Source organism: Pimephales promelas, chromosome 20 (assembly GCF_988280905.1).
Source record: "Pimephales promelas chromosome 20, fPimPro1.hap1.1, whole genome shotgun sequence".
In the NCBI taxonomy this organism is placed as follows: domain Eukaryota; kingdom Metazoa; phylum Chordata; class Actinopteri; order Cypriniformes; family Leuciscidae; genus Pimephales; species Pimephales promelas.
In genome coordinates this window covers 2,914,659-2,941,962 of record NC_142788.1, presented here as the reverse complement: position 1 = coordinate 2,941,962, position 27,304 = coordinate 2,914,659, and the positions used below count along the sequence as shown (strand labels likewise).

General features: G+C 35.6%; 1 protein-coding gene across 1 annotated transcript in view; it reads left to right on the top strand.

Moving 5' to 3' along the window:
• Positions 1–26,222, top strand: part of prdm5 (PR domain containing 5) — a 131,224-nt gene extending 105,002 nt beyond the window's left edge. The window contains exons 15-16 of the mRNA XM_039651352.2: positions 13,670–13,774; positions 25,544–26,222. Coding sequence (XP_039507286.1) covers positions 13,670–13,774; positions 25,544–25,708 — 270 coding nt within the window. The 3' untranslated portion in view covers positions 25,709–26,222. The remainder of the gene's footprint in view (positions 1–13,669; positions 13,775–25,543) is intronic.
• Positions 26,223–27,304: the final 1,082 nt, after the last annotated feature.

Below are 27,304 nucleotides of genomic sequence, written 5' to 3'. Positions count from 1 at the left end.
AATTTCTCAACATTTTAAAGTTTAAATGACAGAAATAGCTGAAAGTATGCAGAAGTTGTAGGCTTTGAAAGCAGACGGAGCATAAAACAGAATTTGAAGAATTCTCCATTGACTTCCATGTTAAAAAATATGCACAAAAAGTTTAATAATTTAAAAATTATAAAGGTTATAAAAAAGAAAAGTAATAGCACACATGTCCTTGAAAAGCTGCACATTTTGATACTTGAATGGTTTTTGTAGCACAAAGTAGAGAGGAGAAGAAAGCGACCGAAAAACGTACGGAAGAATACGGAATAATAACTAGAAAAATTGCATTTCCTGCGGAATATGCGTGTGAATGCTTCAAAAGCTTAACTTAAATGCTTAAACAAATGCAAAATATTGCAGTTCAAACAACAGCAAAACAGAGCAAAAATGAAAAAAGCTTAATTCAAATGCATTTAATAAGCTGAAATGCAAAACAAGGTCCAAAAAATTGTAGAAAACTAGAAGTTTACTTAGAGAGGTAAAGAGAGGTAGAGATGTAGACACAGAGGTAAAGAAATATAGGGGTAGAGAAAGAGACAGAGGTAGAGAAGTAAAGGAGTACAAAAAAGAAAGGTAGAGAAAGACAGGGGGTAGATAGATAGATAGATAGATAGATAGATAGATAGATAGATAGATAGATAGATAGATAGATAGATAGATAGATAGATAGATAGATAGATAGATAGATTATTAGAAAGAAAGAAAGAAAGAAAGAAAGAAAGAAAGAAAGAAAGAAAGAAAGAAAGAAAGAAAGAAAGAAAGAAAGAAAGAAAGAAAGAAAGGATTAGTTAGAAAGAAAGATGGATTTGAAAGAATGAAAGAAAGAAATAAAGGATTAGTGAGAAAGAAAGAAAGGATTAGTGAGAGAGAAAGAAAGAAAGGATTAGTTAGTTAGAAAGAAAGATGGATAGAAAGAAAGAAAGAAAGAAAGAAAGAAAGAAAGAAAGAAAGAATTAGTTAGAAAAAAAGATGGATTTGAAAGAAAGAAAGAAAGAAAGAATTAGTAAGAAAGAAAGGATTAGTTAGTTAGAAAGAAAGATGGATTAGATAGATAGATAGATAGATAGATAGATGGATGGATTATTAGAAAGAAAGAAAGAAAGAAAGAAAGAAAGATGGATTAGAAAGAAAGAAAGAAAGAAAGAAAGAAAGAAAGAAAGAAAGAAAGAAAGAAAGAAAGAAAGAAAGAAAGAAAGAAAGAAAGAAAGAAAGATTAGTTAGAAATATAGATGGATTAGTTAGATAGATAGATAGATAGATAGATAGATAGATAGATAGATAGATAGATAGACAGATAGATACATACATAGTCTATACATAGATAGATAGATCATTTGGACACAGAAAGTCAAATAGTTAAGACAGGCAGATGGATAGAAGAGGATAAAAGGAAGAGTAGAAAGGAGAAGAGATTATGAAAGGAGGGTGGAATAGGAGGACAGGAGGAGTAGAGGATTGGAGGAGGAGAAGAGGAGGGAAGAGAGAGGGAGAACAGGAGAAGTAGAGGCATAAATGCAACAAAAACTTGTAGTATCCTTCAGAAAAGAGCTGAGTGACTGTCCACCAATCAGAACACAGGACCAGTTATGTGTGTCTCCCTTTGATCTTTGCTAATCAGCATCACCTGTGCAATCAGCTTTCCTATTAAGACAGAGGCCAAAATTGCTGATACTTGGCCTCGAACAAACCTCAATAGAGACAAAACTATAGGTTGTATTGGCGAAATGACCTGACCGTGAGCGAGACAAGGCCTTTGTGAACGATGTGATGTATTTTTTTTGTGGATAGAGTTAAAAAAAGGGACCACTTTGGCAAGTTAAAAAACTGGTTTGTATTGCTCTGATCACAAAAGTTTGACCTGAATTTATAATTGCTGTCAATGGAGGAATGTCTGTCACTCTTGTCTTTTGGAAGGACACAGTGAAAAAACTATAAGTCCCAGGGATTTACTAAACACATGAGAGGAACCACAACAAAAATACCTACGTTTCAAGTATAATTTTATGCCCAAAGAGTGAAAATTGTGGCCAGGCCAGCGATTTAAAAATTATTTTTTAGCATTAGGTTTCAAGCTGGCTCACTCTAGCACGTGCTCTAGCTCTGAACAGTCTCTCTCATTCACTCCCATTATAATTTCAGAAACGGGTTGAAAAACATCATGAGACTAAAGTAGAGATTGTGAAAAAAGTATAATAGATATCAAAAAGTTGAATACAACTTTAATAGCTTACAAATTTCTCAACATTTTAAAGTTTAAATGACAGAAATAGCTGAAAGTATGCAGAAGTTGTAGGCTTTGAAAGCAGAAGGAGCATAAAACAGAATTTGAAGAATTCTCCATTGACTTCCATGTTAAAAAATATGCACAAAAAGTTTAATAATTTAAAAATTATAAAGGTTATAAAAAAGAAAAGTAATAGCACACATGTCCTTGAAAAGCTGCACATTTTGATACTTGAATGGTTTTTGTAGCACAAAGTAGAGAGGAGAAGAAAGCGACCGAAAAACGTACGGAAGAATACGGAATAATAATAATAAGAAAGATTTGGATTTCAAGAGTGTGAATGCTTGAAGCATTCACACTAATAATAAGAAAGATTTGGATTTCAAGAGTGTGAATGCTTGAAGCATTCACACTAATAAGTATGGAGGATAACAATAGTGTTGCTTTGCAAGCACCACTAATAATAATAAAAATGGGAAATTCTCAGGGAAACTGGCACATTATTCTTCCGGGTTGTGACGTTACTCTAGAGCGATGCACCTCATGTACTCAAGTCATCGCCAGTCTTTTCTTGGCATCTTTCTATGCAAAATGAGGTTCATTATATGCTGTGTCAGATTCCCACGTTTTCAGCGGCCTTTTTTCTTGTAAGGATTAAAAAAAAGTTTGATCACACTTTAGGGTCCAATTCTCAATATTTACTATGATTTTCACCTCAATAAACTCCTAATTACCTAAACTTAACAAATACCTTACAAACTACTAAAAAAAGCTGGGTTGTTTTAACCCAATTTTGGGTCAAACATGGAACAAACTCAAAAATTGGGTTAAAAACGTAATTTAAAAATTTAACCCAATGGCTGGGTTTGTCAATATTTGACCCAAAATTGGGTTAAAACAACCCAGCATTTTTGAGAGTGCAGTAGTTTGTGAGGTATTTGTTACGTTTAGGTATTGTGTGGATTATGGGATGTTGAATATGGTCATCCTTGCAGAATTAGACACTAATTTGTGATTTATAAGTACTAATAAATAGGGCTGGGTATTGAGACAAATTTCACAATTCGATTTCGATTTCGATTCACAAGCTTGCAAGTCGATTCGATTTCGATTCGATTCAATATTGATTATTTTGGATATCAGTTACAACTAGAAAAATTGCATTTCCTGCGGAATATGCGTGTGAATGCTTCAAAAGCTTAACTGAAATGCACAAACAAATGCAAAACAGTGCAAAAAAGAAAAAAGGCTTAATTCAAATGCATTTAATAAGCTGAAATGCAAAGAAAGAAAGAAAGAAAGAAAGAAAGAAAGAAAGAAAGAAAGATGGATTAGGTAGAAGGAAAAAAAGACATAGATAGATAGAGAAAGAAAGATATATTATTAGAAATAAAGAAAAAGAAAGAAAGAAAGAAAGAAAGATGGATTAGGTAGAAAGAAAGAAAGAAAGAAAGAAAGAAAGAAAGAAAGAAAGAAAGATGAATTAGGTAGAAAGAAAGAAAGAAAGAAAGAAAGAAAGAAAGAAAGAAAGAAAGATGAATTAGGTAGAAAGAAAGAAAGAAAGAAAGAAAGAAAGAAAGAAAGAAAGAAAGAAAGAAAGAAAGAAAGAAAGAAAGAAAGAAAGATTAGGTAGAAAGAAAGAAAGAAAGAAAGAAAGAAAGAAAGAAAGAAAGAAAGATTATTAGAAATAAAGAAAAAAGAAAGAAAGAAAGAAAAATAGATGATAGATAGATGAAAGAAAGAAAGAAAGAAAGAAAGAAAGAAAGCAATGATTAGTAAGAAAGAAATATGAATTTCAAAGAAAGAAAGAAAGAAAGAAAGAAAGAAAGAAAGAAAGAAAGAAAGAAAGAAAGAAAGAAAGAAAGAAAGAAAGAAAGAATTAGTTAGAAAGAAAGATGGATTTGAAAGGATAAAAAAAGAAAGAAAGGATTAGTTAGAAATAAAGAAAGGATTAGTTAGAAAGAAAGAAGGAAAGATATATTGGTTAGAAAGAAAGACAGATAGTATAGTTAGAAAGAAAGAAAGATTAGTTAGAAAGAAAGAAAGATAGATCAGTTAGAAAGATAGATAGTATAGCTAGAAAGAAAAGATTATTTAGAAAGAAAGATAGTATAGTTAGAAAGAAAGATAGATTATCTAGAAAGAAAGAAAGATAGATTAATTAGAAATATGGATTAGTTAGATAGATAGATAGATAGATAGATAGATAGATAGATAGATAGATAGATAGATAGATAGATAGATAGATAGATAGATAGATAGATACACAGATAGATACATACATAGTCTATACATAGATATAGATCATTTGGACACAGAAAGTCAAATAGTTAAGACAGGCAGATGGATAGAAGAGGATAAAAGGAAGAGTAGAAAGGAGAAGAGATTATGAAAGGAGGGTAGAATAGGAGGACAGGAGGAGTAGAGGATTGGAGGAGGAGAAGAGGAGGGAAGAGAGAGGGAGAACAGGAGAAGTAGAGGCATAAATGCAACAAAAACTTGTAGTATCCTTCAGAAAAGAGCTGAGTGACTGTCCACCAATCAGAACACAGGACCAATTATGTGTGTCTCCCTTTGATCTTTGCTAATCAGCATCACCTGTGCAATCAGCTTTCCTATTTAGACAGAGGCCAAAATTGCTGATACTTGGCCTCGAACAAACCTCAATAGAGACAAAACTATAGGTTGTATTGGCGAAATGACCTGACCGTGAGCGAGACAAGGCCTTTGTGAACGATGTGATGTATTTTTTTTGTGGATAGAGTTAAAAAAAGGGACCACTTTGGCAAGTTAAAAAACTGGTTTGTATTGCTCTAATCACAAAAGTTTGACCTGAATTTATAATTGCTGCCAATGGAGGAATGTCTGTCACTCTTGTCCTTTGGAAGGACACAGTGAAAAAACTATAAGTCCCAGGGATTTACTAAACACATGAGAGGAACCACAACAAAAATACCTACGTTTCAAGTATAATTTTATGCCCAAAGAGTGAAAATTGTGGCCAGGCCAGCGATTTAAAAATTATTTTTTAGCATTAGGTTTCAAGCTGGCTCACTCTAGCACGTGCTCTAGCTCTGAACAGTCTCTCTCATTCACTCCCATTATAATTTCAGAAACGGGTTGAAAAACATCATGAGACTAAAGTAGAGATTGTGAAAAAAGTATAATAGATATCAAAAAGTTGAATACAACTTTAATAGCTTACAAATTTCTCAACATTTTAAAGTTTAAATGACAGAAATAGCTGAAAGTATGCAGAAGTTGTAGGCTTTGAAAGCAGAAGGAGCATAAAACAGAATTTGAAGAATTCTCCATTGACTTCCATGTTAAAAAATATGCACAAAAAGTTTAATAATTTAAAAATTATAAAGGTTATAAAAAAGAAAAGTAATAGCACACATGTCCTTGAAAAGCTGCACATTTTGATACTTGAATGGTTTTTGTAGCACAAAGTAGAGAGGAGAAGAAAGCGACCGAAAAACGTACGGAAGAATACGGAATAATAATAATAAGAAGAAAGATTTGGATTTCAAGAGTGTGAATGCTTGAAGCATTCACACTAATAAATGGCCATTTTTCTCAAGGGAATCAGATCTCTGAACTAATGCTGTAAACTATGGGAGTCTAGTTGTAGCCTATAGGCTTCATTAGCCTAATATGAAGGTAATAATGAACTGTTTTGTAGCTATACAAACACTTAAATTACACTTTTATTTATTTTTATAATAAGAAGATTATATGAAATATAAACATTTAAATGGTGGCGGTCATAAAAACTTGCCAGATTTATTCAAATATGCATTAAATATTGAAGAACATTAAGATTATAATGCATATGTAATATGGTGTATATATTTAGCAAAATGCTCCTCTCTGGAGTTATTTTTTTCAAGCTGACTAACGAGTTTATGTGGGTTTTCTGAGGTAAATATGACGATACATGACATTGATTACAAGCTGTTTAACTGACGTCTTTCCACGGTTGAAACACTGATTGAGCGAATCAATGTGACATGATACGGATTTGGATAAGTTGTACTCTATCTTTAACACACTTTCAGATGCTCATTCATGTTTATTTGGCGCTGTGACTGGTATTATTAAGCCGGAAGAGAGATCAGCGCTGCTGCTTCTCCAGAGCGATCTCACGCCACAGCGACAAAACGCTATTTATGTTTTCGAATTTCTAAAGAAAATGGACATAATTTGAAAATTGAGACTTTGTTTCATATCAATAGTAACAAAGGACAAATAAAGATTATTGCGATTTTTTTGGATGCGCGCAGCCGCGATACAATGATCCATTCATTCAAATGAAACAGGATGACTAATCGATTCTTGAGATTTAAGAATCGATATCGGTTCATAAAAATGAGAATCGATTAATATCGAGAAATCGATATTTATTACCCAGCCCTACTAATAAACAATATGTTCTAGTATGCATGCATGCTAATAAGCGAATTGGACCCTAATCTAAAGTTTTTTTTATTTTTATAAGCTTTGAACCAGTGAATCAAATCATTAACGTGATACCAGACTTCAGTGGAAAACATCTTTACACTGTCTGAATCATTCCCCCATCCCCTATAAAGTGCACTATCTGCCATTCACTGTGTAGAAAATAGTAACACAGCTAGTAGTAATAGTAGACCACAGCTGTTTACAATGTAGGGGGTGGGGCTTCAGATTCAGGAGAGTGTTTGATTGGAGAGAAAATCTTATGAGAATCATTGATACATATTGAACGGAAGTGAGAGACTAAGTTTTGTGTACATCGAACGCATGTGAATTGCGTCATTGTTTTGAAGCGCACTTGGACAACCTTAAGCCTAACACATTCATACTAAAAGCCAAAAAACGTCAGTTTTGATTTCATGGGGACTTTAAAGTGAGCAGATGTGGTTAGCAATTCGATTTTTTGGGTTTATTGCGGGCTTGTTCTTTTTCACTGTTTTTCTCGCAAGACCTACTCTAGTAGACTGACAAAGCTGCAAAGCATTATGGGCCGTCCACTATTGTCCATCCGTCCTAATGTACGCATGTCGTAGACTGTGACGGTTGACCTCTGCATATCTGCGTGGGGGTCGTGTAGCTGATGTCCCAGCTGACCTGATTCAATCCCGCTGGATGTGTTAGACTGTAGAATCGCCAAAACTCTCATCTTACACCCAATCTTACTCAAACACACATGTCCGGCCCATATAGATCTCGCTCTGACGAACACACTCACACACTTGATCCTCGACACCTTGCGTATCCTGTGTGGTGTGACCACACCTCGCCCTGCTCCATTTCCCAGGATCCTCTCTTCCTGTGTCCACCCATTCCCGTGATAGCTGGGTGTCGAAGGTGTGAGTAGACTATCAGTGTGTGCATGTTCAACACGTTGCTCAACACACACACACACACACACACACACACACACACGTTCCATGTTTTATAGACACAATGGGTTTTATTTTCAAGCGTACATAGCAGCATATTACAGATGCAGTTAATGGAGTTTCATCTGTTAATCGAACAGTCCCAGAAATGAAAAGAAAATGGTTCGACATTAAGCTTGACAGCAAAAAGTATTTTTTTAGTATTTTTTTCCCCTTAGAATTGGCCTGATAAGTCGCAATTGCGAGTTTATATCTCACAATTCTGAGAAAAGATGTCAGAATTTCGACATAAACTCGCAATTATGTGTTATAAAGTCAGAATTGCGAGATGTAAACTCGCAATTGTGAGGAAAAAACGTCAGAATTGTGAGATAAAAAGTCGCACTTCTCTTTTTTCTCAGAATTGCGACTTTATATCACGCAATTCTGACTTTATAACACATAATTCTGACTTTATATCACGCAATTCTGACTTTATATCACGCAATTCTGACTTTATAACACATAATTCTGACTTTATATCACGCAATTCTGACTTTATATCTCACAATTCTGACTTTATATCACGCAATTCTGACTTTATATCTCGCAATTCTGACTTTATAACACATAATTCTGACTTTATATCACGCAATTCTGACTTTATATCACATAATTCTGACTTTATATCTCGCAATTCTGACTTTATATCACATAATTCTGACTTTATAACACATAATTCTGACTTTATATCTCGCAATTCTGACTTTATATCTCGCAATTCTGACTTTATATCACACAATTCTGACTTTATATCTCGCAATTCTGACTTTATATCACATAATTCTGACTTTATATCTCGCAATTCTGACTTTATATCTCGCAATTCTGACTTTATAACACATAATTCTGACTTTATATCTCGCAATTCTGACTTTATATCTCGCAATTCTGACTTTATATCACGCAATTCTGACTTTATATCACGCAATTCTGACTTTATAACACATAATTCTGACTTTATATCACGCAATTCTGACTTTATATCACATAATTCTGACTTTATATCTCGCAATTCTGACTTTATATCACATAATTCTGACTTTATATCTCGCAATTCTGACTTTATATCTCGCAATTCTGACTTTATATCACATAATTCTGACTTTATATCTCGCAATTCTGACTTTATATCTCGCAATTCTGACTTTATATCACATAATTCTGACTTTATATCTCGCAATTCTGACTTTATATCTCACAATTCTGACTTTATATCACCCAATTCTGACATTATATCCCGCAATTCTGACTTTATATCTCACAATTCTGACTTTATATCTCACAATTCTGAATTTATATCTCACAATTCTGAATTTATATCTCGCAATTCTGACTTTATATCCCGCAATTCTGACTTTATATCTCACAATTCTGACTTTATATCTCGCAATTCTGACTTTATATCTCGCAATTCTGAATTTATATCTCGCAATTCTGACTTTATATCTCACAATTCTAAATTTATATCTCGCAATTCTGACTTTATATCTCACAATTCTGACTTTATATCTCGCAATTCTGACTATATCTCGCAATTCTGACTTTATATCTCGCAATTCTGACTTTATATCACATAATTCTGACTTTATATCACACAATTCTGAATTTATATCTCGCAATTCTGACTTTATATCTCACAATTCTGAATTTATATCTCGCAATTCTGAATTTATATCTCGCAATTCTGACTTTATATCTCACAATTCTGACTTTATATCTCGCAATTCTGACTTTATATCTCGCAATTCTGACTTTATATCACATAATTCTGACTTTATATCTCGCAATTCTGACTTTATATCACACAATTCTGACTTTATATCACGCAATTCTGACTTTATATCTCGCAATTCTGACTTTATATCACATAATTCTGACTTTATATCTCGCAATTCTGACTTTATATCACACAATTCTGACTTTATATCACACAATTCTGAATTTATATCTCGCAATTCTGACTTTATATCTCGCAATTCTGACTTTATATCACACAATTCTGAATTTATATCTCGCAATTCTGACTTTATATCTCACAATTCTGACTTTATATCTCGCAATTCTGACTTTATATCTCACAATTCTGACTTTATATCTCGCAATTCTGACTTTATATCACGCAATTCTGACTTTATATCACGCAATTCTGACTTTATAACACATAATTCTGACTTTATATCACGCAATTCTGACTTTATATCACATAATTCTGACTTTATATCTCGCAATTCTGACTTTATAACATAATTCTGACTTTATATCACGCAATTCTGACTTTATAACACATAATTCTGACTTTATATCACGCAATTCTGACTTTATATCACATAATTCTGACTTTATATCTCGCAATTCTGACTTTATATTACATAATTCTGACTTTATATCTCGCAATTCTGACTTTATATCTCGCAATTCTGACTTTATATCACATAATTCTGACTTTATATCTCGCAATTCTGACTTTATATCTCGCAATTCTGACTTTATATCACATAATTCTGACTTTATATCTCGCAATTCTGACTTTATAACACGCAATTGTGTGATAAAAAGTCACAATTTTTTTTTTCAGTGCATGTGGAAGCAAGCTTCCATAAATTACCGGCTCTCAGAATAGAAGTAAAAAGAAAAACCTTTATATTACTATATAAAATATTTTTTTTCAAAATGCTGTTTAAATATGTACCCGATTAAGGTGAATTAAAATGCAGCCTTATTAATGAGCAAAACGCTCGGATGTTAAGCGCACCATTTATGCGTGGCTGGGAGCAGGTGTAGATTTCTTCCGTACCAACTAACATTTGGAAAATACGAACGTTTTAATGAATCCGAAAATTTACGCCAGAACCACTTTACACACCAATTACACACAAATTCGTTCAGCTCGTGTTTCATGAATGAGACCCAATGGTTTTAATACTGTACAAACTGTATATTCTCTCCCCTTACACTAACGCTACTCCTAAACCTACCCATCACACACACACACCATCACAGAAAACGCTCTGCATTTGTAAATTTTCAAACAAGATCACTCTGTTTGATTTATATATTTGATTTATGTTTCCCACATGAGGATAATGTTGTCCCTATAGCATAGAGTTTACCAGGAAACACACACACACACACACACAAAAGGACATCAAAAGTGGATGTTATTATATCCAGGTGTGTTTTATTCAGTAAGTGTGTGTGTGTGTTTGTGGTGTGACAGGAGTGTTGTGTGTTTTAGTTTGTTATATAAGTAAATGTATGCGTGTGTCCATGTGAAATGAGTTCCAGGTGTGTAACACATGAAAGGCACTGCATTTGTTTATCCCAGTCCATCTTCAGTGTGTGTGCGGGGATCTCTAGTTTCTGTAAATATACAGATGTATGTTCATGCCTGAGGGATTATTCTCTCTGTCTGAGTGTATCAGCTCCTCATTAGTCTCCTGAAACACACACTAACTGTAGGAGCTGTCTTCAGGAGTGTCCGTCCTCCTCCTGAGAGAGACACCTGCCCGTTTGAGTCCACCAGGTGGAGTCTGAGATGTTTCGTCATATAGTGAAGAGATTTAAATACGTGAATGGACCGTGCGAGGAAAACTTTTTAATTCACAATTTCTTTAATTCGTTTTTAAATGTACTTGCAAAGTAATCAAATTGTATTGTTCCCAATATAATTATTTTGTTTTGTTTAGACTACTTTTATGTTTACGACTTGAATGTGTGAAATGTCGTAATATCGAACGGAGGAGCCAGTTTCATATGATTTTACATTTTCACGTGCAGGCAAAATCAGAAAGCAACAGACACACATGACATACAGAAAAACAAACAGGACAAAGATATTGTGGACACAAATTGAACTTGCACGTTTAATTACTTTCTTTTAATATTGTTATATATTTTTCTATCTGTGTGTGTGTGTCTGTACATGTCTTCTGTACAAGTGAGTGTGTGTGCATGTTTGTGAGAGTGCGAGTGTGTGTTTTCCTATGTGTGTGAAGGTGTTTAACCCTCAATCGGGTCATGGGGTCTATAACAAAAAAAAAAGGTTCCCTTCGTCTCAGTGGAATAAGATTTTGTGACTTTTCATACATTATCTATCTATACAGACACACACACAAAAACTGGGCTTGATTCAGTTGTATGTAAAAAAAAAAAAATGTTTACACTTCTGGTCTCCGGTCTTCATGTGTCAAAAAAAAAAAAAATCCGGCATAAATCTGAAAATTTCTACACAGAAATGAAGGTCTAGTACTAAAACATAAATGCAATGTATCATAAAAAAAAATTAATATTTCATATGCAAGCTAATGGTGTAGTTGAGGAATTGTGTGGTATATGGATACAAAAGTACTTAATATCTCCAAAAACACAGCAGTAGTGAATAGATGAGAAGTAAACAAAAAAAAGATATATTATTTGTATGATTAAAAATGTATATTTTTTGTACAATTACTCAATCAATTGTTGGGGTCGTATAGACCTCGAAACGCAGAAGTGTAAACAGGACACAAAGACCATTTGAAGGTTAAGTGTGTGTGTGTGTGTTTTCTGCATGTTGTACGTAAGAAAAAAAAATGAAATTGTGTCCATGAAAAACTATTAATTTGTTCCCCCATTTCAGGTAAATCATAGCAATTAGGGCTGGGTAATAAATATCGATTTCTCGATATGAATCGATTCTCATTTTTACGAACCGATATCGATTCTTAAATCTCAAGAATCGATTAGTCGTCCTGTTTCATTTGAATGAATGGGACATTGTATTGCGGCTGCGCGCATCCAAAAAATCTCAATAATCTTTGTCCTTTGTTACTATTGATATGAAACAAAGTCTCAATTTTCAAATTCCGTCCATTTTCTTTAGAAATTCAAAAACATAAATAGCGTTTTGTCGCTGTGGCGTGAGATCGCTCTGGAGAAGCAGCAGCGCTGATCTCTCTTCCGGCTTAATAATACCAGTCACAGCGCCAAATAAACATGAATGAGCATCTGAAAGTGTGTTAAAGATAGAGTACAACTTATCCAAATCCGTATCATGTCACATTGATTCACTCAATCAGCGTTTCAACCGTGGAAAGACGTCAGTTAAACAGCTTGTAATCAATGTCATCGTCATATTTACCTCAGAAAACCCACATAAACTCGTTAGTCAGCTAGAAAAAATAACTCTAGAGAGGAGCATTTTGCTAAATATATACACCATATTACATATGCATTATAATCTTAATGTTCTTCAATATTTAATGCATATTTGAATAAATCTGTCAAGTTTTTATGACAGCCACCATTTAAATGTTTATATTTCATATAATCTTCTTATTATAAAAATTAATAAAAGTGTTATTTAAGTGTTTGTATAGCTACAAAACAGTTCATTATTACCTTCATATTAGGCTAATGAAGTCTATAGGCTACAACTAGACTCCCATAGTTTACAGCATTAGTTATATGATTCCCTTGAGAAAAATGGCCATTTATTGTAACTGATATCCAAAATAATCGATATTGAATCGAATCGATTTGCAAGCTTGTGAATCGAAATCGAATCGAATTGTGAAATTTGTCTCAATAAAATTTGTCCCTAATAGCCATGTTGTACTTGTTCGTTCCCATGATTCATTTAAATGAGGAATTAAAATGAGAAAAACCAATTAGTAATGCAGAATTAATGCAGAAAATGAATTAATATGTTAATAAGAAGGAAATCTAAATGTGTGGCCACGATATTTATATTTTGTTTTTAATATATAGTCCTTAGAGTCAAAGTTATGCTTTCGGTCTCTTTGGTCAAAAAAAACAAAACCGGCACTTTTCATGAAAACCAACATATAAATGAATCTGTACATGTTAAATTAAGCAATGTTCATTAGTTATGAACTATTATTGAAGTTTTGCCTCGATTCTGTAATTGAAATATTATATAATGGTAATTCTCTTCTCATAACACACAATAACCAGTATGTCTGTGTGTTGACCGTTCCCTCTCTTCCAGGAGAAGCCGTATAAATGCAGCGAGTGCAACAAGGCCTTCAGTCAGAAGCGCGGTCTGGATGAACACATGCGCACACACACCGGAGAGAAGCCCTTCCAGTGCGACGTGAGTTACACACATTGCATAATGTCGCATTCTGACACACAAACACGGCCTCTTTTTATGTCTGATTCTGGCTGACTATCACACATCCCAGTGGAAGAGCCGAGGGAGAGCGGTGGCTTGTGGGTAATGTGTGACGTTCAGTCGAAGACCGCTGGGCTTGAGTTTAACCCTGCGGCCCACGCTGAGTCCACATAATCAGCACCGTGACGCGCATCAGACCACGAACCAGAACGCCCCACGTAAACTCAAGCTGTCTGTGTGTGTGTGTGTGTTACTGTGGTGTTAAAGCCGCAGTGGAAGGACGTCCTGCCAGGCGGACACAAGGACCAAACCGCCCTGCACAAACTGACCCATCTCTGACCTTTAAACACACAATCAGTCCGCCCTCACTCCAAACACACCAGTCGTGAGCTCCTCTTATCGTGGGACTGTCCCGGAAAACATGAGTCTCTCTTTCTAGGGGATTTCACCGAATGCAACATGTTCCTGGATACACATTCCAATCAACCAATCAGATTTGAGGGACAGTTTATGCCAAGTTTAGGATTAAAACCAGGGTAAGGTGCGTCCACATCAGTGTTATCCACCTATGGATTGGGTTTGGACTCAGGAATGTTCCACATTACGATGATCCGGGAGCACGACTGTCTTCTGTTTCTCAGTCCAGCCAAATGATTCATTCATCATTTACTCACCCTCGTGTCCTTCCTGAGCGAAAGGAGACTTTTTGAAAGCACCTTTTTCCATGCAATTACAATAAACGATGACTGTAGCTTTCAAGATTCAAAGAGGCTCCACAAACAAGCACCTTAAAAGTGGTTCAGATTAATCAAGTCTTATGGTAGGGTTGTGTGAGGAACTGACCTCAAATCTTCAGACCTAAAATCTGCACTGATAATCTTCTTAAAGGGTTAGTTCACCCCAAAAATGAAAATTCTGTCAGTATTTACTCACCCTCGTGTTGTTCCAAGCCTCGATGTGTTTATTTGTTCTGCTGAACACAAAGGAAGATATTTGGAAGAATGTTTTAATCAAACAGATTTCATTCCCCATTGACTATAGTAGGAAAAAATACATACTATGGTAGTCAATGGGGAATGAGATCTGTTTGATTAAAACATTCTTCCAAATATCTTCCTTTGTGTTCAGCAGAACAAATAAACACACACAAGTTTGGAACAACATGAGGGCGAGTGAATACTGACAGAATTTTCATTTTTGGGGTGAACTAACCCTTTAAGATCTAGTCTGACCAACCAGCAGTTAGTTGGGGCTAATCGGTCTTACTTTTAGATTTAAATCGAAAGACCGATAGGCTATGTGCACAAGCGTAGTCACGAACTTCCACTTTTGTCAGAAGTCGGCATATCAGTTTCCGGTCTACGACTGGTCATCTTAAACACAATACGACTGAGTTCTTAAACACATCTAAGTTTCTAAGAACTGTAGGTGGAGATTAAACGTCCTCACGCTGAACATGTAAACTCGGTCGCTTTTACAGCATCGTCATGCTTATAATTGGGCTCTTATAAACTATTCTAACTCTAACGCTTTGGGAAAATGTTTTTTGATAAGAACTGAAAGAGTTGCGGGAAGATTAGCGATGGTGACGTTGAAGTCGTGGGACCGTAGCCTTTAGATTTTTACTTCTGATGATTTAACTAGGTTTCAAAATTAATAAAGGTCTGTTCATCTGTGATAACTATCTTGATGGACAAAACATACAAGTATTATGAAGTTTAGTTGACCACAGCGGTAATCCAAAAGCCGTTGGGAAGATCCTACTGGGTTTTTCTCAAAGGAACCAGCGTGATGCGATTGGCCTACAAAGTGACATTGTACTAAATTTTCCATTTAGTTAACTGTTGTTTAACATGAACTAACAATGAAAATTGTTCTGTTAATATTGAATTAAATGTTTTTATATATTTTTTTTAATTATTAAATCAATCAATTTAATGAACCATTAAAGGCGTAGTTCACTTTGAAAAAAAAAAAAACTTTTGCTCATAATTTACATCCAAGATGTCCATGTCTGTCTTTCTTCAGTCGAAAAGAAATTAAAAAAAAAAAAAAAGTTTAAGTTTTATAAGCTCAAATGCTCGCCTTGCTCTGTTCAAACTCATTCATCAAAATGAACAAATCTTTTTCCAAGTCAATTCGTTCATTTTGTTTGTTGAATCAACCAAATGACTAGAAAAAAAGAAACTTGCATTTTGATGAACGTACGGAGCCCCTCTAGTCCCACTTTGGTAAAAAAAATTAATTATAACTATCTTGTGGCCTCAAGATACTAACTCGTGGCCACAAGATAGTAACTCGTGGCCACAAGATAGTAACTCGTGGCCTCAAGATAGTAACTCGTGGCCTCAAGATAGTAACTCGTGGCCACAAGATACTAACTCGTGGCCTCGAGATAGTAACTCGTGGCCTCAAGATACTAACTCTATCTTGTGGCCACGAGTTACTATCTTGAGGCCACGAGTTACTATCTTGTGGCCACGAGTTACTATCTTGAGGCCACGAGTTACTATCTTGAGGCCACGAGTTACTATCTTGAGGCCACGAGTTAGTATCTTGAGGCCACGAGTTAGTATCTTGTGGCCACGAGTTACTATCTTGAGGCCACGAGTTACTATCTTGAGGCCACGAGTTACTATCTTGAGGCCACGAGTTAGTATCTTGAGGCCACGAGTTACTATCTTGAGGCCACGAGTTACTATCTTGAGGCCACGAGTTAGTATCTTGAGGCCACGAGTTACTATCTTGAGGCCACGAGTTACTATCTTGAGGCCACGAGTTACTATCTTGTGGCCACGAGTTACTATCTTGAGGCCACGAGTTACTATCTTGAGGCCACGAGTTACTATCTTGAGGCCACGAGTTAGTATCTTGAGGCCACGAGTTAGTATCTTGTGGCCACGAGTTACTATCTTGAGGCCACGAGTTACTATCTTGTGGCCACGAGTTACTATCTTGAGGCCACGAGTTACTATCTTGTGGCCACGAGTTAGTATCTTGTGGCCACAAGTTACTATCTTGAGGCCACGAGTTACTATCTTGAGGCCACGAGTTACTATCTTGAGGCCACGAGTTAGTATCTTGTGGCCACGAGTTACTATCTTGAGGCCACGAGTTACTATCTTGAGGCCACGAGTTAGTATCTTGAGGCCACGAGTTAGTATCTTGAGGCCACGAGTTACTATCTTGAGGCCACGAGTTACTATCTTGAGGCCACGAGTTAGTATCTTGAGGCCACGAGTTACTATCTTGAGGCCACGAGTTACTATCTTGAGGCCACGAGTTACTATCTTGTGGCCACGAGTTAGTATCTTGAGGCCACGAGTTACTATCTTGTGGCCACGAGTTAGTATCTTGTGGCCACGAGTTACTATCTTGTGGCCACGAGTTAGTATCTTGTGGCCACAAGTTACTATCTTGAGGCCACGAGTTACTATCTTGAGGCCACGAGTTACTATCTTGAGGCCACGAGTTAGTATCTTGAGGCCACGAGTTAGTATCTTGTGGCCACGAGTTACTATCTTGAGGCCACGAGTTAGTATCTTGAGGCCACGAGTTACTATCTTGAGGCCACGAGTTACTATCTTGAGGCCACGAGTTAGTATCTTGTGGCCACGAGTTACTATCTTGAGGCCACGAGTTAGTATCTTGAGGCCACGAGTTACTATCTTGAGGCCACGAGTTAGTATCTTGAGGCCACAAGATAGTTATAATTATTTTTTTTTACCAAAGTGGGACTAGAGGGGCTCCGTATGAACGAGTTCGAACAGGAGAGTCACGAACGCGCATCACAGAACAGAGCAAGGCGAGCATTTGAGCTTATTAAACTTATACTTTGTTACATGAGCGATCATTTCACTTGATAAGACTCTTATTCGTCGTCTGGTGTCGTTTAAAGCCCTTTGAAGCTGCACTGAAACTGTCTTTCGGACCTTTTGGTTCCCATTGAAGTCCATTAGAGGAAAAAAAAGTCCATTGGAGAAAAATCCTGGAATGTTTTCATCAAAATCCTTAATTTCTTTTCGACTGAAGAAAGAAAGACATGGACATCTTGGATGACATGGGGGTGAGTAAATTATCAGCAAAAGTGAACTACTCCTTTAAGTAATAAATAGTTTAATAAATTAATAAATAGGCCTACTGTGACAAATGTATTAGTCAATGTTAGTTAATTTAACATTAACTAATGGGAGCTTATTTTAAAGGTTGACCATCGTATGTGTAATATTAATATCAGTGTTTTATTTTTTAAATATTAGCATATAATGCATCGCATTAGTGCCCAGTGCGAACCTCGCCAGGGTGTTTTGGCTGGTTACCAGGGTGTTGCTATGCGGTTACTAAGGTGTTCTAAATTGTTGTTGTTTATTACATATATCAGACGAAAACTGCACATGAATGATTCCTTAAATCACATCGCTTGTTGAGGAGAAGTGTGCTGTTACTGTTCTTCAACTGTAGACTTACAATTTAATGCTTTATTATTGTTGAATTGAATTCGAAACCAATATATAGATATAATCAGTTTCCTCTCAGTCTCAAACGCTTTGCCAGCAATGAGCACACTCTGCAGGAGACTCTTTAGGAATCTAAACACACACACAGAGCGGGTCTATACACATACATTTCACCAATGTAAATGAGAAACATCCCCCGTGTATTTATTTGATTTTAGTGGCATGTCTTTCTAAGTTTTGACTGTTTTAAAGACCATAAGAGAATGAAATTGGCTGTTTCCTCGTTTTTTTCCTCTCCGCATTTGACGTGACAAGTCTTTTGAGCCTGGTCTGAAACCTGGCGCTCTGATGACGGTTGTTAGTATGGCTTCCATTGATGGAGGCAAATTATTCCGGGCACTTCTTTCATGCGCAGAATTTTTGAAGTGCAATGTGCCAGAAACCATCTATACTCCGAATTCATTTATTGACTCACTTTCTCTGAGTGTTTGACTGCTTTTGAAGTGGTGTGTGGGGCGGTCACGTCTGTCTTCCACGGCTCCTGTTGAAGTTAAAGAAAAGGATCTTTGTGGTGTTATTTTGTGAAATGTCAGAACGACGATTTGAACATTTTGAAACACTTTAGCGTTTATCACGGCACTTCTGCTCTAAAGGAACTTTATTGGCTTAGATCTCGTTATTATACTGCTCTTCCATACACACAAAAACAGAATCCCTTGTGGAAAATACATCTATCTACCCCATTTATGTTTTGATCATCGTTCAGAACTTTTAATTTGACATAGGGGAGAGCGGGGCACAACCTAACGCATTTGTGACCTGATCCAGCAAAATGAGTCACAGTGACCCAAATTTAAAAATTAAGATTTTGATATTAATGGAAAGAGGACACTGTAAACTTTCAAATGATACCTAATGGAAGGTATCACTTGATAATTTTTAATGGAATTTTTTTTTTTGCTCTGTTTTTCTGAATTAATGAGTCAATTCAGAAAAACAGCAAAAATAAATTTTCTCGTGAAAAATTAACTCATTAATTCAGAAAAACAGAGCAAAAACTTTTTTTCTCAAGAAAAACTAACTCATTAATTCAGAAAAACAGAGCAAATTTTTTTTTCTCATGAAAAATTAACTCATTAATTCAGAAAAACAGAGCAAAAACTTTTTTTCTCATGAAAAATTAACTCATTAATTCAGAAAAACAGAGCAAAAACTTTTTTTCTCAAGAAAAACTAACTCATTAATTCAGAAAAACAGAGCAAATTTTTTTTCTCATGAAAAATTAACTCATTAATTCAGAAAAACAGAGCAAAAACTTTTTTTCTCAAGAAAAACTAACTCATTAATTCAGAAAAACAGAGCAAATTTTTTTTTCTCATGAAAAATTAACTCATTAATTCAGAAAAACAGAGCAAAAACTTTTTTTCTCAAGAAAAACTAACTCATTAATTCAGAAAAACAGAGCAAAAACTTTTTTTCTCAAGAAAAACTAACTCATTAATTCAGAAAAACAGAGCAAATTTTTTTTTCTCATGAAAAATTAACTCATTAATTCAGAAAAACAGAGCAAAAACTTTTTTTCTCAAGAAAAATTAACTCATTAATTCAGAAAAACAGAGCAAAAACTTTTTTTCTCGTGAAAAATTAACTCATTAATTCAGAAAAACAGAGCAAAAAAATTTTTTTCTCATGAAAAATTAACTCATTAATTCAGAAAAACAGAGCAAAAACTTTTTTTTCCTCATGAAAAATTAACTCATTAATTCAGAAAAACAGAGCAAAAAAAATTTTCTCATGAAAAATTAACTCGTTAATTCAGAAAAACAGAGCAAATTTTTTTTCTCATGAAAAATTAACTCATTAATTCAGAAAAACAGAGCAAAAACTTTTTTTCTCAAGAAAAACTAACTCATTAATTCAGAAAAACAGAGCAAAAACTTTTTTTCTCAAGAAAAACTAACTCATTAATTCAGAAAAACAGAGCAAATTTTTTTTTCTCATGAAAAATTAACTCATTAATTCAGAAAAACAGAGCAAAAACTTTTTTTCTCATGAAAAATTAACTCATTAATTCAGAAAAACAGAGCAAAAACTTTTTTTCTCAAGAAAAATTAACTCATTAATTCAGAAAAACAGAGCAAAAACTTTTTTTCTCGTGAAAAATTAACTCATTAATTCAGAAAAACAGAGCAAAAAAAATTTTTTCTCATGAAAAATTAACTCATTAATTCAGAAAAACAGAGCAAAAACTTTTTTTTCCTCATGAAAAATTAACTCATTAATTCAGAAAAACAGAGCAAAAAAAATTTTCTCATGAAAAATTAACTCATTAATTCAGAAAAACAGAGCAAATTTTTTTTCTCATGAAAAATTAACTCATTAATTCAGAAAAACAGAGCAAAAAAATTTTTCTCATGAAAAATTAACTCGTTAATTCAGAAAAACAGAGTAGATTTTTTTTCTTCAAGTGAATGCAATACGCCTCCGTACCATTCAAAGTTGTCATAAATAAATCACATATTTGAATGTATTTAAACAAGCTTGTTCCCATTAAAACGTAAGGGCACAAGGGTTCAAGCACTTGTCCATGCTTTGGGTGTTCGCTTGGTCTATACGCTCACTACAGCATGAACATTTCTCTTCCCCTAAACTGCATTCCAGTGTATTTGTGTGTGCTTATTTTTGTATGGGGTCCTGCAATAGCTGTTGTGTAATGGAATTAAACAAATTTGACAGTTTAGTGAAACTTGAGCGTGTTGTGTTCACAAAGATCTTTACAAGCGAACCACACTGCGTGTGCTGTGGACATCTGAGAGGGTCTGGGGTTGTTTAGCACATTCACACACACACACACACACACACACATGTGCCTGAGGTGAATGCAGAAGTGCAAAAGCTGACTGACGTTGGCATAACAACTTAAGATTTTTAACACTGTTTGTGACAATAGAAGCAATATCTACTGTATATACCTAAACATGAAGGGCATCTCGGGGACCGCACTCCAATGGTTCAGGTCTTACCTCTCAGGTAGATCCATCAGGGTGTCGTGGAAAGGTGAGGTGTCTAAGACCCAACATCTACAGTAGCTACTGGTGTGCCTCAGGGCTCAGTACTTGGACCACTGCTCTTCTCCATCTACATGACATCACTAGGATCTGTCACTCAAAAACATAGATTTTTAACACTGTCCATGACAATGCAAACAATCTGTGGAGATTTGCAAGTTTCCAACTAGTTGACTCCGTAAAAAAATAGTAAAAGCAATACAGGACACAAACAGGCACTGGCATGTAGAGATGGCCAGCATGAACAAAATCGTGTATGGCTGTTCGATTAATTTCATTCCATGTCACAGAAACAAAATGTTACAGTATACTTATTTTTATCTGAAAATTCACCCCAAAATGATTTATAAATTATACACTAGCATTTAAAAGTTTGGGGTCAGTAGGATTTTTTTATTACTTTTATTCAGCAAGAATGCATTCAATTGATCAAAAGTGACAGTAATTTACATTTATAATGCAACAAAAAGTTATATTTCAAATAACTGCTGTTCTTTTAAACTTTCTATTCATAACATATAAAATTAATTCTGAAGGATCATGTGGCACTGAAGACTGGAGTAATGATGCTGAAAATACAGCTTTGGTCACAGGAATAAATTACACTTTACAATATATTCACATAGAAAATGGCTATTTTAAATTGTAATCATATTTCACAATATAATCAATAACATAATACAAATCCAGTCAATTACTTCCTCATTTCAATTTTTTTTTTAATGTGGAAGTATTATTTTTGGGAATACAAACCAACGTTAAGGTTATTTGTAATTTAAAAAATAAAAAGTTATTATATTGCTTGGCAACCGTAAAATACTGTATATACTTCTACACTCACCTAAAGGATTATTAGGAACACACACTAATATTGTGTTTGACCCCCTTTCTCCTTCAGAACTGCCTTAATTCTACGTGGCATTGATTCAACAAGGTGCTGAAAGCATTCTTTAGAAATGTTGGCCCATATTGATAGGATCGCATCTTACAGTTGATGGAGATTTGTGGGATGAAGCTCCCGTTCCACCACATCCCAAAGATGCTCTATTGGGTTGAGATCTGGTGACTGTGGCGGCCATTTTAGTACAGTCAACTCATTGACATGTTCAAGAAACCAGTTTGAAATGATTCCAGCTTTGTGACATGGTGGATTATCCTGCTGGAAGTAGCCATCAGAGGATGGGGACATGGTGGCCATAAAGGGATGGACATGGTCAGAAACAATGCTCAGGTAGGCCGTGGCATTTAAACGATGCCCAATTGGCACTAAAGGGCCTAAAGTGTGCCAAGAAAACATCCCCCACACCATTACACCACCACCACCAGCCTGCACAGTGGGAACAAGGCATGATGATCCATGTTCTCATTCTGTTTACGCCAAATTCTGACTCAACCAACAGAAATCGAGACTCATCAGACCAGGCCACATTTTTCCAGTCTTCAACTGTCCAGTTTTGGTGAGCTCTTGCAAATTGTGGCCTCTTTTTCCTATTTGTAGTGGAGATGAGTGGTACCCGGTGGGGTCTTCTGCTGTTGTAGCCCATCCGCCTCAAGGTTGTGTGTGTTGTCTGCATACCTCGGTTGTAACGACTGGTTATTTCAGTCAAAGTTGCTCTTCTATCAGCTTGAATCAGTCGGCCGATTCTCCTCTGACCTCTCGCATCAACAAGGCGTTTTCGCCCACAGGACTGCCATCGCATACTGGATGTTTTTCCCGTTTCACTCCATTCTTTGTAAACCCTAGAAATGGTTGTGTGTGAAAATCCCAGTAACTGAGCAGATTGTGAAATACTCAGACACCAACAACCATGCCACGCTCAAAACTGCTTAAATCACCTTTCTTTCCCATTCTGACATTCAGTTTGGAGCAAGGTTATTATAGTTTTGCATTTTTCATTAGTTTTTATTTTTATTTCGTTTTGAATTTTTGTTTTCAAATTCAGTTTAGTTTTAATTAGTTTTAAAAGTGGGTTTACTAGTTTAGTTTAGTTTCTATTTTTTGAAAATGCTTAGTTTTAGTTTAGTTTTCATTAGTTTTAGTGTTAGTTTTAGTTTTTTTTTTGTAATTTGGGTTATTTGTCAGGGGCAAGGTTGAAAAAGGTCAGAAAAAGAATTGTGTAATAATAACTCAACACAAACATACATTTTTAGAAATATCTATTCAACATTAAAACCAAATGTATAGCCTACAATGTGAAATTCCTTTACTGTACCAACAATCTACATATTTTCTATATAAAAATCCCACAGCTTTACAATTTCGGTTACACTTTATTTCGATCACTTTAGACATTCTACTAATTATAAGTAACTTTTCAACTACATTTCAAGCAACTCTCATTAGAGTATTAGTATATTATAGTAGACTGTCAGTAGACTGTTAGATTATGGTTATTGTTAGGATTTGGGTTAGGAGAATAAGTTTACTTGTAGTAGACAAGTTACTTATAGTCAGTTGAATGTCTAAAGTGGACTATCGAAATAAAGTGTTACCGAGTAGAATAATGACATAACATTATTTAATATTTGAATCACAGCTTATAGAGTTTTGACATCGACAACCCAGCAGCATTTTACCTCACAATTGCGACTAAGTCAGTTAACTTTTTCTAACGAAGGCTCAATCGCTTCTCGGGTCGACATTAACACACTGACAGAATTGTATTAAGAATTTATAATATTTGTACACCACCTTTTAATGTGTGATTGTGTAAAGATGTTCATGATGAGATACCAACCTTTCACGAACTTGCTTTCAACATTGATCGAACCCTCGTTGGCTCGTTTTCACGGAGACGTGGTGTGTACTGCATGGAGGGGGAGGGGCTGTGTGTGTAGGTGTGTGTGCGCGCGCGTGCATGTGAGAGAGACGGAGGAAGAGCGTTACAGGGAAATGAAATGCAGTTGAACAAATACACTGCGTGTTTTAAATAATGTTAAAATTAACGGCATTGACAAAGACGAAAACTAAGGACATTTGCTCTATAATTGTATTTTATTTTAGTTAGTTTTGCAAACAGACATTACAGTTTTAGTTAGTTATAGTTTTTTTGTCATGGCTCGTTTTTATTTTTATTTCAGTTAACGACAATGTTTTTTCCCATCTAGTTTTCGTTTTTTCGTTAGTTTTCGTTAACGATTATAACCTTGGTTTGGAGTTCAGGAGATTGTCTTGACCAGGACCACACCCCTAAATGCATTGAAGCAACTGCCGTGTGGTTGGTTGATTAGATAATTGCATTAATGAGAAATTGAACAGCTGTTGCTAATAATCCTTTAGGAGAGTGTATGTATATACATGATAGACTTGCGATTCAGTTTTCCAGAGTATTCTATAGTTTTCTTGCTATGGAGGTTTAGCAGAATCTCTAGCGGTTGACACATCTCCACATGGCCAGCAAACAGACATCCTGTGCCCACATCCATTCATATCTGCAGTTCATGTTGGCTAACAATTCGTCTATGAAGGCGGTAAATGCATTTTCATGCTGTTTAAATAAAAAAATTACATTCATTTTATGAAGAAAGTGACAGCTGCAATATCTCTCGCTGTCTCTTCATGGAGATAAAGAATATTGAGTGTTCTTGAGGAGATAAATGTGATTTATCATGTGAAATGGATTTGTGTGTGTGTGTGTGTGTATCATGGCACCAGGCCGCTGCTTTGACTGCGGGATTTAACTGAATACGATTTACTGCTCGGTTTGGCTTCAGTTTGCAAACTGGCTGTCTTTGAATGTCTGTTTTGTTGGCAGCATTGTTTCCAATGGCTCTGGTGTGTGTTTTGGTTCTTTGGTTGTGTTTTTATCCATTCAGTTATTGGTTGTTTGCGTGTCTGGTCTGATGTATTGAGCGTTGCCTTCACATCCTCTCTGCGGTCGCAGGGCATGAAGTCATACTAACACACACAACATTACAGAATGAAGTCTGTAAACAAGTTTAATATAAAGTCCAAAATAAAAACCTTCCTCTTATGGGTCTCTTTTATGGGTTATGCAACGTAAATCCACTTATGGCTTCGAGACTAATTTATTATGTCCCGTCCTGGAAAAAAGTCTACAAAAGTCACAGCCACAATGTAGGTCTGTGTGTTTTCTGGATGGTGTGTTTCCTATACAACAACTCAACTCCTTACTTAACCAACATTATACAATGCATCGTTGTCCAGTCAGATGTTGACTTCAATCTTAAAGATATTAATCGGGTTGTTTGTGTGTTTCTAGGTGTGTGACCTGTCCTTTAGTTTGAAGAAGATGTTGATCAGACACAAACTGACCCATAATCCCAACAGACCCATGGCTGAATGCTCCCTGTGCCACAAGAAGTTCACCCGCAACGACTACCTCAAAGTCCATATGGAGAACGTCCACGGAGAGACGGAGGGATAGACAATCGTTCACTACACACATACTCACATAAGCCGTATAAAACCATGTATTCAAAGGTATATACAACACACAAGGGTACACACACTCCTTCCAATGATCTGTCCCATCTACATGTACAAAACCATCTGACACAGTGTGATTAAACGACATTTCATCATGACTGCAAATCAGATTTCAATTGGAGGGAAGCATGAAAATGTGCAATTGTATAGAGCTTCTTTTTCAATTGATCCTTTTTCAATACATGTTTGTCCGTTTGTATGCCAACATCAGTTGTTTCTGATTCCTCGCGTTTGTTGCGTGACCAAAGAACATGATGTGCCAGTTTTCTACAACCTTGTTGAGAGTAAAGTTTATTGATTTCAAATGTTGTTTGCGTTTAACTGTATTGTTCCATATTTATCATGTTATATTTTCAGCATAAGGTTTGTGTTTGATTGTCAGATTAACATCTTGCGACTTTGGAAAGTTTGGATTTGATTTGGATGAATGAACGATTGAATCGCTGATATCACTAATCTGGTCGGTCTGTTTTTTTTTTTCGGGAGGTAAATAATCATTTTCCCCAACCCTATCCTGTCCATCTGCAGCGTACATCTATGGGATACAGTCGACAGTGCTTCACATTGGCTTTAGTTAACTCTAAACATTTGGTTCTTGGTAAACGGTTGGTGTCTGAGGAATCGGATGTGCTTTGATACTTGATTAGACATGCTTGGTTGATGATTGTTTTAAGAAGTTGGTAAGCATTGGTTGTAGCATAATTAAAGCCTCGGCGTGGCTTTGGACAGAAAACTAATTACTCATTAAGTCTGAGATCCGTAGCTAAATGCACAAATTCTAATTCTGATCTCTCCCCTTAAAGGGTTAGTTCACCCAAAAATGAAATTTAAGTCATTAATTACTCACCCCCATGCTGTACCAACCCCGTAAGACCTTCGTTCGTCTTCGGAACACAAATGAAGATATTTTTGATTAAATTTGAGAGCTGTATAACTACCACATTGGCTCCTAAGGGACTGCCTCTTGACGGCCCAAAAAGTCAATGAAGAAAACGTTTAAATATCCCAAGTGACTACCGTGGCTCAACTATATGTTTATCAAGCGACGCGAATACTTTTTGTGCGAAAAAACAAACAAAAATAACGAGTTTATTCGACTATTTCTTTTCTTCCTTGTAGGCCAGAACGAGACTTCCTTATAGATTTCCACGACGCATGTGCGAGATTTGCGATCTGCTTACACCAGCTTACACTACTTCAGATCGCAATTCTCGCGCATGCGTCGTGGAAATCTATAAGGAAGTCTCGTTCTGGCCTACAAGGAAGAAAAGAAATAGTCGAATAAACTCGTTATTTTTGTTTGTTTTTTCGCACAAAAAGTATTCGCGTCGCTTGATAAACATACAGTTGAGCCACGGTAGTCACTTGGGATATTTAAACATTTTCTTCATTGACTTTCTGGGCCGTCAAGAGGCAGTCCCTTAGGAGCCAATGTGGTAGTTATACAGCTCTCAAATTTAATCAAAAATATCTTCATTTGTGTTCCGAAGACGAACGAAGGTCTTACGGGGTTGGTACAGCATGGGGGTGAGTA